Raw genomic sequence first — 15,836 nt, forward strand, 5'->3', positions numbered from 1 at the left:
ACTTCTCTCCTTTGCAGTAAGCTTCATGAGAAACAGAGACTCTTAAAAGTTGCTGCTTATTTCACTTCTAATAGTATTTAATGTAAATCTAGCAAACTTGATGAACATAGGATGAATATTTAACTCCAAGGTGGCAAGGAGGTTGTCTGTTCTGTTTTATTATTTAAGATTCAAGAAAGTGCTACATGGAATAAAAAGCATCATAATTAAGAAATGTGATCCATTTTCTTTTTCTGGAGGTTCTGCTCAATTTGATTCCAATGACACAGCAACACCCAGAGGTACCAGGGCTCTTGAGCCTCACAAAACTGCTTCTGTCCAGGAAGAGAAACACAGAGAATGATACAGAGCTGGGAGGGGGCAGAGAGATATTTTTATTGGAAGCTGTTAAAGTGGTTGCTATGAGACCTCCTCCAGCTAACACAGGCACAGCAGTGAGTGTGAGGCTGATAAATCATACCTCTTGCATTATACCTTTCCTTTCTGCTTTTTTTTCCTAATACAACTTTTATAGTTGTTTAAGATCAGAGAAAGCACCTGCCAGTTGATTTTTTTTCTTCTCTTTTGCTCCCTTCTTCTGCCTCGCGCAAGATGGAGCTAGAAAATGAAATGATCAGCTCCTCCAGTAATTCTTCAGCAGGCTACAGAGAGTACAAGGTGGTGATGCTAGGAGCAGGGGGAGTTGGCAAAAGCGGTAAGTTTGAGCAACAGCATTTTTGGGGAGAAGGGGTGAATGGGGAGTGTGGATGTAGCTTGTTTGCCTGCTGGTCCTTGTGCACAGGCAGAAATGGAACTAACCGTAAAGTCAGCTGTACAGTGGAAAGTGTGGAGGATGCCTACAGTGACTCTGTTTTCTTCCCCACATCTTCTTTTGACTTTTTTGATGAGTGTCGTTATGGCTCAGCTGGTGTTAGTCTCCTCTCCTGTCCGGACAGTTACAGAATGTGTGTTTGAGTCTCACTCCAGGAGATAAGGTAGATTTGCAGCATATTTTAATATTACTGTCTAGCGCTGACAAGATACATTAGTGTCTGACAATGGTATCTCTTCAGAGGAGTCATTATTTTCTCTGGACAATGTTTTCTTTTTCCCAGATATTATCACCTTTGATTTATTCTCACTGACGCTAGCATTCTCTGTTCTTAAAATGACTTTGCTGAATACGCAGTGTTTGTCTCAGAAGCCAGTGTATTGAGCTAGCCATACAACAAGCATTTGATTACATCTTCTGGAAATCCAAAAGAAAAAGAGAAGAAGAAAACAAACAACAAAAAAAAAGGATAATATAGCATATTTTTAAGACTAATTCATCAAAACAAAAGATATTACAAACTATACCATATTCACAGTATAACTGAATCATAACAGCCAAATTTTATATACACATTGAGGAAATTTTAGAGTTCCCATTTACTAATAGATAAGAGTTTTAAAGCATAAATGAAGTTTATTCAAATCTCCTTGTTTAGAAAATATTAGCTGTTGATTTCATGAGAATAAAGCCTTCAAATCTGTGGATTACACAAGGTAACGATACATCTCCAAAGCTGAGGATCACATAATTACTCAAGAAGAATTGGGTGTTTGTGTGGTCTAGAGAAATAAAAATAAGATGAAGTGGGTAGTTATGACATTCAGTGGGGTTTAAAGAAAAACCTTCTGTTGTTTTCACAAAAGTGAAACTTCTGGGGGAAAAAACAGCAACTGAGAATTAAGAGCCTAGAAGAAAGGAGGTGGGCTGTTCATCATTTACTGTCTATGAACTTCCAATGTGGAATGGGCATGAAATATTTCAGTAGAATCCCAAGAGATAGTCCAACTGATAGAATTCTTATAGAGATAAGGAAAAATTGATGTCATTCCACAAATCATGAATTCATTTTGACTGTTGTATAGGCAGGATTACTTTACACTGGATTAAATGCAGAAAAAGGCCCGAATGACTACTTTCATTCTCCAAGATGAGCTCTGCTTTCCCCTAATGACCTAGATTTGCTGTCCAGGAAATCATGAATTTAACCATAAAACAGTGTCAGAGTAGAATAAGGATGAGAGATTAAAAAAAGTTCAATTTCCAATTTAGAGTTTGACAGATAAGTAATATATGGGATGCTGTATTGATAATATCCTGGTTTCTTTCCCCTTCTTCTCCCTCCTCCTCCTCTTTTTAAATCATGATAAAAGCAGTAACAGCTGGGATTAAGTTGCTGAGTGGGAAACCTTTTTTGGATTAAAGCCTTTCCATTCCTCATTTAGTTCAATATTAAATAATTCAGGTTTGGAAAGAATTTTCCTAAAGAACCAAGCTGCAGAAATGTTAGAAGATTTCTTTTTGCCCTGGACGTAGTTCACTTCTAGAGATCCCCTGGGCATTTTGACCTTCTGTTTCCCAGCCTCTTCTGCTCTCTTACTGTGCCACTTCATATTGTGTGTATGGATGTCTTTGCATTGAAAATTGCATGCTCATTACAAGGGGCTGAGGGTGGTGATTGTATGCATGGACAGGGAGGAATGAGGAAAAGGACACCAACAGTGGATGTTCTTTTGATGTTGGTGTTTATAGAATATTTCCTTTGGATTGTCAGGCTTGTCTCTTCAGTTCTGTGCTCCAAGGTGGGAGACAATCCAGGAGGACAGCCAACCTCCTGTTATTTGGGCTATTCAGTGTAGTAGAGATTTCACAAGAATTGTTAATAGAAGATGTGCCTCTGTACTTGGCACTGGTGAGGCCTCACCTCGAGTACTGTGTTCAGTTCTGGGCCCTTCTGTACAAGAGGGACATTGAAGTGCTGGAGCGTGTCCAGAGGAGAGCTACCAGGCTGGTGAGGGGTCTGGAGACCAGGTCATATGAGGAGAGGCTGAGGGAGCTGGGCATGTGTAGCTTGGAGAAGAGGAGGCTGAGGGGAGACCTCATTGCCCTCTACAACTACCTGAAAGGAGGTTGGAGAGAGGTGGGTGTTGGCCTCTTCTCCCAGGTGAATAATGACAGGCCCAGAGGAAATGGTCTGAAGTTGCGGCAGGGGAGGTTTAGATTAGATATTAGGAAGAATTACTTTACTGAAAGAGTGGTCGGGCACTGGAACAGCCTGCCCAGGGAGGTGGTTGAGTCACCGTCCCTAGAGGTATTTAAGAAACGTCTAGATTTGGCACTTCAGGGCATGCTCTATTGGCAGAGATTGTAGGTTGGTTGTTTGTGGTGGTTTGTGGGTTGGGTTTTATTTGTTTTGTTTTTGGTGTGTGTATGGTTGGACTTGATGATCTCAAAGGTCCTTTCCAACCATGAAGATTCTATGATTCTATAAGATAAACTCGGCACATCCAAGTCTGATACCCACCACATTCAGAGTAATGATGTATAAACTGCAAATGATTTAAGAATTGTTACTTAAGGGTCCTCACATTTCAAAATCAGTGCCAGAAAAAAAACAAAAAACAACAAACAACCAAAAAAAACCACCTCTGCCAATATTTTATAGGAGGAAAAAACACCATCCCAAATCCCAGAGTTGGGAACAAATAGGAAATAGTGGTGTTTAATTAAAATGTACAAAGCTATATGTAAATTTCTCTGGTAATTTCTGTAACATAATTGTAGATTATAGATTCCCTAGAATGAGTTATCCCTTCTAAGACTTCTGAAAATAGAACTATTTTTGTTTTCAGAGCAATATGGTAATTTATTACTTTGTGTAGGTTGTGTCTGACATCAAGAACAGCTATACATTCTGCTGCAAGTTCAGAACAAAATTAGGCTAGAACCAAGAATTAAACTGAAATGAAATAAAACAAAATAAAAGTAAAATTTTCTACTGACTCTCATTTGATTATAGTCCATACCGAAATTACACATTTCTAATGATAGTTAAATTTTCATTAAAAAAAATATTTTGACACTCAGTCTTCTCTGGTTTGATGGCAAATCTCAGGTCAGCTCAGTACCGTTCAAACCTACCTCAAGTTGCCTGATGTAGGGTTTAAACCCTAAGAATCTTAGAGGTTTTGCTTACAAATACCTTCAGAGATCTGCATCTGGACAGTGAACCTAGTACTCTCATGGTCCCTAGTCTGATGCAGTTCAGACCTCTGCGTTTAGCTCTGTTTTTCAGTGTTACAAAAAATATACACAAAAGAGCCTCTAAATCCTGAGACCATGCATTGATGGCTTATATTTAGCAAACTAATTACACTAATAACAATATTTAACTGTAGCACATTCTCCAAAACATTAGCAATAATTAACTGAGGGATTGCACAGTGACTACCAAAAAGAACAAACAAATTGATGTACCTGTGCAACTGAATAAAGTAGAAAACCTCTGTCTAATGAAAAATTGTTATTATCTAGGAATCCTTCAAATGCTGATCAGATTGCATCATAATCTGACTTGGCTGAATGAAAATGTTATTCTAGTTTGTTTGTTTGTTTTTTCCCCTAATGCTAAAGTTGATATATTTAAGGGTGAAGATGATCTACTGTTATTCCCGGTAAATGGAATTATGTGTTTATCCATAGAATGGGTATATCATAGATGCAAAGTGAATTTCATGCTACCTGTCCTGTGAAATTTGGATTTCACAGGAGTAGAGGAATTTTTTTAAAAATTCAAAAACTAATGAATATTCATTGCTAGTAAGTTCTTTTTTTAATGTTAGAGATAATGTGCATTTTTCAAGATTTCTTTCTCAGACTGATTGCTATTTATTTGTTGCCACCTTAAAAAAAAATGAAGAGATTGTCAAATAATTACCCCAAGATTTTTGTAAAACTAATATATTTTTACTTTTAATATACAGATTTGGGAAACATTTAGATACATATTTCCAGTCTTTAATCATAAAAAATAAAAAAGAGGAGAAGAAAAGGAATTAAGAAAAGATTCTCTTAGGGTTGTTAGAGGAAGAGTATGCAGAAACATATTTCTCAGCCTGATCTGGTTAGGGGATGCATGCTTACCCAATGATTTCCTTTCTTTTTTTTTTTGCCAGCTTTGCACAAGTGCCATGTTTCTACAAATACAGATGACTCATCCAATTAATTTCAGGATCATGTGTACAAGTGTCATGGTTTTGGCCAAATTGGCCAATGACCAGCAACAGATGCTCTCCCCCCACCTCTCGCACACAGAGAGGAGAGGAAAGGTAGAGAGATTTACAAGTTTAGAAGGAACTAAACTACTTGAATGAAATATTAATAATATAAAAGAAATAATGAAACACATACAGTACATACAAAACCATATCAAGCTCCCAAGCATGACATCACTGGCAGGCACTGGGGAAGTCCCAGACTGGACTCAGCGATGGGTGGGAACTGGATTCCAAAGCTGGAGTTCGGAACACATGGATCGAGATCAAAGGCAGATGAACAGACAGGGTCCTCCTCAGACATCGGCCATTGAAGAAAAAGAGCTGTCCCTTTGATCCCTCAGCTTTTATACTGAGCATAGGGCAGATGGGATGGAATACCCCTGTTGGTCAATTGTGGGTCACCTGTCCTGTCCGCTCCTCCCTGCGGGTGGGACCCCTCTACGCTTTTCTGTTTCCGACCCTCCAACGGGGCAAATAACAACCAAGGTCAGCTAATTTAAACAAAATTATTAAACAAAATAAGAAGATTAGCTGACCTTGGTTGTTATAGCAATAAGTCTAAGCAAGAGCCTCTCTGCATACCATTCCTTGTCACTAACTGTAAACATTGGTCTTATCACTCTGAGAACAAACTGTTTTCTGCACAATATGCTGTTAATTTCAGAGAGTTAGAAGAGGCCTAGCTAAGACGTAAAATTACTGAACAGAAAGTTGGTTCTGTTTTACCTCAAACCAGGACAACAAAATAAGTTCCAAAATGTGTGAAAACAGCAATGGTTTTTGTGATGTGGGAATTTCTGTACTAGGAATTAGATTAAATCCCCAATTTTCTTTTATTTATGTGATCAACTGCTTTTTTTTTGACTGGTTTTACCTCTTATTCTGTCTAGATAAAGCAAATTCTGTGCCTACTCATTTCAAGCATGTCCTCATAACAGGAGTCCCCAGTAAATAGAGATAGCACCATGGAGTGTGTACTGGAGAACTGGCTCACTCCAGCTGTTTCTTAATCCTTTGGAGATAAATTACCATATGATCCAGGCTACACTGGAAAAGGATGAAGAACAAAAGTAGAGATTACACTGGCATCAAAAGAGCTGAGGTTTAAAAGTACCATTTAGGTCTGCTGATGCTGTTCTTACACCATCACAAGGCTCACTATTGTAGAACACACTTCATACATCAATCAAACAACTTCTCATTAGGAAGCTGAGGAAGTATGGGCTAGACGAGGTGACAGTGAGGTGGATCGAGAGCTGGCTGAGTGACAGAACTCAGAGGGTTGTGATCAGCGGCACAGAGTCCAGTTGGAGGCCTGTAACGAGTGGTGTCCCTCAGGGGTCAATACTTGGACCAATTTTGTTCAATATATTCATTAATGACCTAGATGAGGGGACAGAGTGTATCCTCAGCAAGTTTGCTGATGATACCAAGCTGGGAGGGGTGGCCGACACTCCAGAGGGCCGTGCTGCCATCCAGCGTGACCTGGACAGGCTGGAGAGCTGGGCAGAGAAGAACCTACTGAGGTTCAACAAAAGCAAGTGTAGGGTCCTGCACCTGGGAAAGAAGAATGCTAAGCACCAGTATAGGTTAGGGGCGGACATGCTGGGAAGCAGCTCTGAGGAGAAGGACCTGGGGGTCCTGGTAGACAGCAAATTATCCATGAGCCAGCAGTGTGCCCTTGTCGCCAAGAAGGCCAATGGCATCCTGGGCTGCATAGTGAAGACTGTGGCCAGTAGGTCGAAGGAGGTCATTCTCCCCCTCTACTCTGCACTGGTGAGGCCACAACTGGAGTACTGTGTCCAGTTTTGGGCTCCCCAGTTCAAGAGAGACAGGGAACTACTGGAGCGAGTCCAGCGTAGGGCAACCAAGATGATTATGGGACTGGAGCACCTCCCTTATGAGGAAAGGCTGAAAGAGCTGGGACTCTTTAGCCTGGAGAAGAGAAGGTTGAGGGGGGACCTGATTAATGTTTACAAGTATCTCAAGGGCGGGTTTAAGGAGGACGGAGCCAGACTCTTTTCAATGGTTCCCAGCGACAGGACAAGGGGCAATGGGTACAAGTTGGAACATAGGAAGTTCTCTTCAAATACATGGAAAAACTTCTTTACGGTGAGGGTGACAGAGCACTGGAACAGGTTGCCCAGGGAGGTTGTGGAGTCCCCTTCTCTGGAGATTTTCAAGACCCGCCTGGATGCAGCCCTGAGGGATGTGGTTTAGGCAACCCTGCTCTAGCAGGAGAGTTGGACTAGATGATCTCTAGAGGTCCCTTCCAACTCTGAAGATTCCGTGATTCCATGATTCTCAGTAGGGCTTTTTCGGGGGGGGGGGGGTGGGGGGGGGTGGGGGGTGTTCAGTGGGGTTTTGGTTTGTTTTTTGTTTTTCCCCAGTCTGTTTTCAGGTACAGCTATGCTTCCCTAAATGCCTAGTGAATGGATCAAGAGAAAGAGTCTGGCCTTCTACTGTCTTCTGAGCCAAACTGATAGCCAGAATGAAGGTGGAGGATTAAGTTGCTGCTCAGTGTGAGTTAAGGTGAAAAAAGTAGCCTTTCAAGTGTCTGAGCATGCTGTGGATTACAGTTAAGGCAAACCAAATTTCTTTTTTCCCCCCCAAAGTCAATATAAGCACAGCTTTTAGTGTCTAATGTGGTGCTCCTTCTCCTGTGACTGCAAATACCCATCTTTTTTTAACTGGAATAGAAATTGAGATAACCGATTAATAAAGACACACATCTGCATCCCTCTGAAAAGAAATGTTTGTTCCCTCGTCATCCTCTGTCTGAAAAAGAAAGGTAATTTGTATTTTTAAGGCCAAATATAAGACCTTATGAATTTCAGAGAAATAATTAATTATACTCATTCAAATGAAGAAAAAGAATTTAAAAAATGGGAAGGAAGAAAGGATATCTATTTGTTGATCAGAGAAAAACATCCTTGCTTGGTAATTATTCTGAAAGCTTAAGGGTATCGATCAGTCAAAATGACATATAAATTCCCTTGGTCACTTCATAGTAATGACTGTAACCTGACGTTTAAGTGTCAGTGCAAAGCTGGGAAAGGAAGAGGAGACAGCAAAATACTAACAGTGGTACAGCCCAAAAGACATAGTAATACTTCTTGACAATTCTGTATCCATGGAGAAAAAGTGCTAACTGAACATTGTAAGCCACCAGCTAAGTTTGTCACGTCTGAGATGCTGTAAACTGAATTACAGTCATAGTTCTTAGCCTTGTTTCAGATTTTTACTCAGAATGTTCAAAACCAAAACCAAATATTGTCAAATTCTTCATTGCTTCAGTTCAGCAGAACTGTAGCTTCTTAAATCATGCAGAATGCCAGGCGGGCTGTAAAATTTCCCCTTCTCTAAAATTTAGCCTGGAAATTTCTTAAATATAAATGATGTCTGGAGAGAGGAAGATTTTCCCTCAGTTGAGGAGGACCGGGTCAGAGACCACTTGGCCAATCTGGACATTCACAAGTCCATGGGCCCTGATGGGATGCACCCGCGAGTGCTGAGAGAGCTGGCAGATGTTATTGCTAGACCACTCTCCAACAAGGCTGTATCTCTGACACCATTCCTGATTCTCTTGTGATTCCTGTCTTATCACAGAATCTTCAGAGTTGGAAGGGACCTCTAGAGATCATCTAGTCCACCTCCCCTGCTAAAGCAGGATTGCCTAGAGCACATTACTCAGGACTGCATCCAGGCGGGTCTCGAAAGTCTCCAGAGAAGGGGACTCCACAACCTCCCTGGGCGGCCTGTTCCAGTGCTCTGTCACCCTCACCGTAAAGAAGTTTTTTCTCATATTTGATCGGAACTTCCTATGTTCCAGCTTGTGCCCGTTACCCCTCGTCCTGTCACTGGGAACCATTGAAAAGAGCCTGGCTCCATCCTCCTTAAACCCACCCTTTAGGTACTTGTATGCCATAATAAGGTCTCCCCTCAGCCTTCTCTTCTCCAGGCTAAAGAGTCCCAGCTCTTTCAGCCTTTCCTCATAAGGGAGATGCTCCAGTCCCTCAATCATCTTAGTTGCCCTTCGCTGGACTCGCTTCAGCAGTTCCCTGTCTCTCTTGAACTGGGGAGCCCAGAGCTGGACGCAGTATTCCAGTTGTGGCCTCACCAGTGCAGAGTAGAGGGGCAGAATGACCTCCTTCGACCTACTGGCCACAGTCTTCCCTATGCAGCCCAGGATTCCATTGGCCTTTTTGGCAACAAGGGCACACTGCTGGCTCATGGATAATTTGCTGTCTACCAGGACCCCCAGATCCTTCTCCTCAGAACTACTTCCCAGCAGGTCCACCCCTAACCTATACTGGTGTTTGGCATTCTTCCTTCCCAGGTGCAGGACCCTACACTTGCTTTTGTTGAACCTCATTAGGTTCTTCTCTGCCCAGCTCTCCAGCCTGTCCAGGTCACCCTGGATGGCAGCACGGCCCTCCGGAGTGTCAGCCACCCCTCCCAGCTTGGTATCATCAGCAAACTTGCTGAGGATACACTCTGTCCCCTCATCCAGGTCATTAATGAATATACGGAACAAAATTGGACCGAGTATTGACCCCTGAGGGACACCACTGTTTACAGGCCTCCAACTGGACTCTGTGCCACTGATCACAACCCTCTGAGTTCTGTCACTCAGCCAGCTCTCAATCCACCTCACCATCACCTCATCTAGCCCATACTTCCTCAGCTTCCTAAGGAGGATGTTATGGGAGACAGTGTCAAAAGCCTTGCTAAAGTCAAGGTAGATGACATCTACGGCTCTCCCCTCATCCAGCCAACCCGTTATAACATCATAGAAAGCTATCAGATTGGTCAAGCATGATTTACCCTTGGTAAATCCATGTTGACCACTTCCAATGACTTCCTGTTCCTCAACGTGTTTGGAGATGACATCCAGAATGAGTCGCTCCATTACCTTCCCAGGGACAGAGGTGAGGCTAACCAGTCTGTAGTTCCCTGGGTCCTCCTCCTTGCCTTTTTTGAAGATTGGAGTGATGTCAGCCTTCCTCCAGTCCTCAGGCACCTCTCCTGTTCCCCATGACCTTGCAAAGACAATGGAGAGTGGTCTAGCAATAACATCTGCCAGCTCTCTCAGCACTCGCGGGTGCATCCCATCAGGGCCCATGGACTTGTGAATGTCCAGATTGGCCAAGTGGTCTCTGACCCGGTCCTCCTCAACTGAGGGAAAATCTTCCTCTCTCCAGACCTTCCCCCTTGCCTCCAGGGTATGGGATTCGTGAGAGGCAGCTTTGGCAGTGAAGACCGAAGAAAAGAAGGCATTCAGTAGCTCTGCCTTCTCTGTGTCTTCCACCACTAGGGCACCCGTCTCATTCATCAGTGGGCCTACATTTTCCCTAGTCTTCCTTTTTCTGTTGATATACTGGAAAAATCTCTTCTTATTGTCTTTAACTGCAGTGGCCAGGCTGAGTTCTGATTGAGCTTTGGCCCTTCTAATCTTCCCCCTGCATAGCTTTGTTATATCTTGATAATCCTCATAAGTTGCCAACCCCCTTTTCCAGAGAATGTAAGCTTTCCTTTTTTTCCTGAGGTCCAGCCAAAGCTCTCTATTTAGCCAGGCTGGTCTACTTCCCCGTCGGCTCGTTTTTCGGGACACGGGGATGGCCTTCTCCCGTGCTTCTAAGAGCACCTGCTTGAAGTATGACCAGCCTTCCTGGGCACCTTTGCTCTTCAACACTGCCTCCCAAGGGACACTCTCAACCATGCTCCTAAACAGGCTAAAGTCTGCCCTTCGGAAATCCGAGGTGGTAGTTCTGCTGGCTCCCTGCCTTGCCTCTCCAAGAATTGAAAATTCTACCATTTCATGGTCACTGTGCCCAAGACGACCTCCAACCTTTACATCCCCCACAAGACCTTCTCTGTTAACAAACAGTAGGTCCAGTAGGGCACTTCCCCTAGTTGGTTCCTTCACCAGCTGCGTTAGGAAGTTGTCTTCCACACACTCCAGGAACTTCCGGGACTGTTCCCTCTCTGCTGTGTTATATTTCCAGCGGACATCTGGGAAGTTGAAGTCCCCCACAAGAACAAGGGCAAATGATTGTGAGACCTCTGCCAGCTGCTTATAGAATACTTCATCAGATTCTGCATCCTGGTTGGGGGGTCTATAACAAACTCCCACCACGATGTCTGCCTTGTTGGCCTTCCCCTTAATTCTTATCCATACACACTCAACACTGTCATTCACACTGTTAAGTTCCAGACATTCAAAACTCTCCCTAACATAGAGGGCCACCCCGCCACCTCTCCTTCCTTGCCTATCCCTTCTGAAAAGTTGGTAGCCATCGATTACCGCACTCCACTTGTGCGTGTCTTCCCACCACGTTTCTGTGATGGCACCTATATCATAGTTTCCTTGCTGAACAATGGCCTCCAGCTCGTCCTGCTTATTCCCCATGCTGCGTGCATTAGTGTAGATGCACTTCAGCTGGGCTAACTGTCCTGCTACTTCCTTGGGGGGACAAGACCTAATTCGCACCTGATCATGCTCGGACACTTCTGTAGTTCCCAAATTATCACTACCCCTCATGTCTTTGCTACCACACAAATCACCATCCCCCACCATCACTGAGACAGATTGCAAGACCTTGCTAACACTTGTACCCAGAAGCACTGGTATGCTGCTCCCAGGCACCACTTTTGTAGTCCTGGTTTCATCCCCATCCCCCTTCAAACCTAGTTTAAAGCCCTATGAATGAGCCCTGCTAATTCTTGTCCCAGTCTCTTTCTTCCCCTTCGGGTTAGGCTTCCCCCACCTGTTGCCAGCATGCCTGGTTTCCTGTAGATCAGCCCATGATCAAAAAAGCCAAAGTCCTGCGGGATGCACTAGTCTCAGAGCCAGGAGTTAATTTGCTGGCTCCTCCTATTTATCACCTCATCAACCCCTGCAACTAGTGGGATAGAGGAGAACACTATTTGTGCTCCCAATCCCTTAACCAGCTGCCCCAGGGCCCTGAAGTCATTCTTCATTGCCCTCAGACTTCTGGTACCTACCTCATCACCACCTACCTGAAATATCAGTAGTGGGTAGTAATCTGATGTCTGAACCAGGGAAGGGAGTTTTCTCCATATGTCCTTAATTCTGGCCAATTCCATATGATATGGAATATCTCTATAGTCAGTTTGTATCAGCTGTGTCTCCTCCCAGTTTCTTGCCTACCCCTAGCCTGCTCACTGGGGGCAGAGTGGAAAAAATAAAAAGCCTTGCTGCTGTGCAAGCACTGTTCAGCAGCATGAGAGACTGGAACCTCAAAATAATCATCTCAAAGCTTGCTTAAGCTTCTGCAAACTGGCTTGCAGGCCAACAAGAAGCTTGCTTGTATCTATTTAGCCCCTTCTGCAGACCATTCTTCTGCTTATCAGTCACCACCCAAGATTGCTATCAGCTGAAAAGGATGTAGATCTTTGACTATCAGAGTGGTCAGACCCTGTTTTCTCTGGGGCCTGCCTGGACCTGTCTTGTTAGCCCCAAACTTGCTGAGCCAAGTGCTGCCCAAGCAGCGGGGGGCAGGAAAAGCTTATACAGTGACCATGTTGAATGACAATTAGCTGGGCAAAGGCCACTGTCACACTGATTGGTCAAGCTACAGACTGACTTGGACTATAATTGGTGCAGTTGACCCACCACAATTTGAGAATCGGGACTGAGATCTCCACCACCATCAACCATGGATCAATGGGATGCTTCTGAAATTCTAGGGGACCCCCGAGACATCATCGGGCCTCTGGTGGTGACTATACTCTTGCTGTGTTCTGTAATACTGATTCTCCTTTCCTCTACTTCCACCTTTACTCTATCTCTCATCTCAGTGACTATTGCTGGGGAATAACAATAAACCTGCAGTGAGCGGTATCTGACCTTGTTTGTGTCTTAATCTCATGCTTGGAAATCATTGCGAACCTCTCTGGGGCCCAATGTAGTCAAACCAGGACATAACAAGCAGTAGCCAAAACATTGGTGTATTGTCAGCACTGGTTTAGTCACAGATCAAAAAACATAGCACCATACAGGCTGCCATGAAGAAAATTTACTCCATCCCAGCCAGACCCAGTACAGCAATTCATAGTCTGAAAAGGAGTAAAGGAGATTTAATTTTTCTTTGTAGTTTGTGTCTGTGACAACATGTTTACATCATATTAGCTGCATGTTGGTACTGCCATGCTCTTGTGTTTTGCGGAGTTGCTGCTGGAGGCCACAAAGCCAGTGGGGGCCATCATTATTTTCCTTCTCTCTTCTCCTTGTTTATAATTTTGCTGTTGAAAAACTATCTGTTGTTTCTTTGTTTCCTCCCTTTTTTTAGAAACATCTTAGTTGGAATAACTACAGATGGGCGTCTTGGTGTCATGGAGGTGTTTCTGCTGTATGCCTTGCACAAGTAAGGCTTACTTGTAGGCCATCTCTGTAGTATACACAGTGGTTCAGAAATATTTGCAGTCCAGCTGCAGTCCAGTCACATGTTCCTGGGGAGCACCAGCATTTAATCCATCTGAGCCTTACAGTTAGGTGCTAAGGTACTTGCAGAGTTCTTGTAGCTTTTTCACACAAGAGGAAATTTATGGCATGCTACTTCTTTTTTGCAGTTGAAATGAGGAATGCCATATTTATGGCATCATTAAATCATCATTAGCAAAACGTGGGTCAGTATCCCTAACATTTGGTGACACTACTAAAATATCTATAGTTCCAAGGACACTTAAATCAATTTGAAATGTCTTTCCTGGAAGGAATCTGTTGTAGCCCATAGTGCAGGTCAGAACTGGCCAGTATTGCAGTCATCCTCCACACCAGGTCTTCAATTCTATCTCAGGATTCTCCATGCTGCACAGTATTTGGAAATCGGTCTGGGAAGCCAAACTGCTTTTGAAGTCTAAGACCATTCAATTTATCTGTTCTAATAAAGCTCAGTAACGCTGAGCCAATATCAACCACATAGAGAAATCAGACACAGTGCACCACAGCTGAGACAGTGGAATGGGTCAGCAGCAGTCTCCCAGGCAATTTTGGTGCCATGCAGGATAGACACTAGAGCAGGACAGCAGTGCTGCCTTCCCACTGCAGCTCTAGTCTTCTCTGTGATACTGGCTGCACTTCTCAATGCCCAGGTGGTATTTTTCAAAGTGTGATAGTTTCTTGGCCTGGTCAGGATTCTTGGCAAATCTTTATATCTGCTCTGTGGCAGGGAATGGCCAGTTCTGAATGGTGATTCCCAAAGATCATTGGCACGTACTTAACAATCCCAGTAGTCAGTATCAAAGTATGCAGTGAACAAAATAACTGAAGTGCCAGTTATTAAAGGCAGGTGAGGTTTTGTCCTTCCTTCTTTCAGTTAAGTTAATTTGACAGACATAAATGCAGTAAAATAAAAAAAATGTATTTTCTTCACTATTTCATCTGATCTAATGTAGTGCTTATGTTATTGTGGCAGCTGATGCATGTGCTAGTGGAAGTCAGAAAGATATTGCAAGCATAATACATGAGTAAATGTAAATATCTGTAAAGGCCTTTTTGGTCTAAGTTTCCTAATGCTCTGACACTGGAACATGGGGCCATGTTGCTACTGATTAATGGCAAAAACTAAGCCTTTTATCTGATTTCCATATTTTATACTGTGTTTTATGGTCTAGTGTACACCCCATCTCTCTGCTTCTGTTTCCCATCTGTAAAAAGAGACCAGAGATATTTGCCTTCCTTTGTAGGTAATAAGCTTTCTGACAGTCAAATGCAGAATACTTTTCAAAAGCTATTAAATGATATATCTTAGTAGATTCTTAAGCCACAAGTGTTGTTCCAAAGCGGGGTCGTTTACCCGGTGTGCAGATGCCAATATACACACAAAGTAGAGGTATTATCTATTTATTTCATTTCTGCAGAGATGGGTGCTAGGTGGTAATCCACAAAGCTAGCACACTGGCCTACAAACTCTTAGGAATATTTATACGGTTCAAAACACAGAAATACACACCCTTAATTATAATTCTTGGTTAGTACCTTACCTTAACAATTTCTATTGGTTAGTACAGTCTCTCACTTTCGTTTAAAGTTATAAGGTCCTTTAATTGATGTGCGCATGCTCCAGCACCATGGGGGGGTAGTCTAATTCAGTCTCCAATTGAGTTGGTGGTCGTGATATCCCACTGCCACCTTTACTTTTCCCCCAGTTACTGCAAATCTTTGTTGACTTTATGCCTTATCCAGCAGCTGTCTGGTTTTCATCCGGTTTTGGTGCCTCCTGTGGTGAGATGTTCCTTATCATCAACCTTCTGTTCTTCAAGGGTATATTCATTAGTAAGGCATTTATTGTTTATACCAAGTGTCTGGTTTCACAGGGCCTTGTGACCTTTTTACAGCTCTTTATTCTTACTTAATGAGAGATTCTACCTTCTAAAATATATTTTACCTTTTTAAAAGTACATTCTACCTTCTTAAAATACATCACAAGGAGTCATCATGTGCAGCATAGTTCTGTGACTGGTACCAGGTGACAAGTTCTTTGAATTTTATCCAGTAATTTCTTTAGAGTCCATGTCATCTCAATAAGCAATGTCACAACTAGACACAATGATTCAAGGAAAGAGAGTCTATAACACATTTTGGTAAACTAAGCAATCAGTGAAATTAGTGTATGTCTCTTCAAACAGAAAAGGAACCGTGAATGCCTACTTGCTACAACTACTGAATTATTGAGCAGATGAGGAGGCACAGCCAGTTTCTTTGCCATGTTTTGGGCAGGGCC

The 15,836-nt window shown here is 42.9% G+C and overlaps 1 protein-coding gene across 1 annotated transcript in view; it reads left to right on the top strand.

The window, feature by feature from the left end:
* The first annotated feature begins 591 nt into the window (after positions 1-591).
* Positions 592-15,836, top strand: part of LOC128902115 (GTP-binding protein Rit2-like) — a 172,795-nt gene continuing 157,550 nt past the window's right edge. The window contains exon 1 of the mRNA XM_054184505.1: positions 592-694. Within this exon, the coding sequence (XP_054040480.1) occupies positions 592-694 (103 nt within the window). The remainder of the gene's footprint in view (positions 695-15,836) is intronic.

This window comes from Rissa tridactyla, chromosome W (assembly GCF_028500815.1).
Source record: "Rissa tridactyla isolate bRisTri1 chromosome W, bRisTri1.patW.cur.20221130, whole genome shotgun sequence".
Taxonomy (NCBI): domain Eukaryota; kingdom Metazoa; phylum Chordata; class Aves; order Charadriiformes; family Laridae; genus Rissa; species Rissa tridactyla.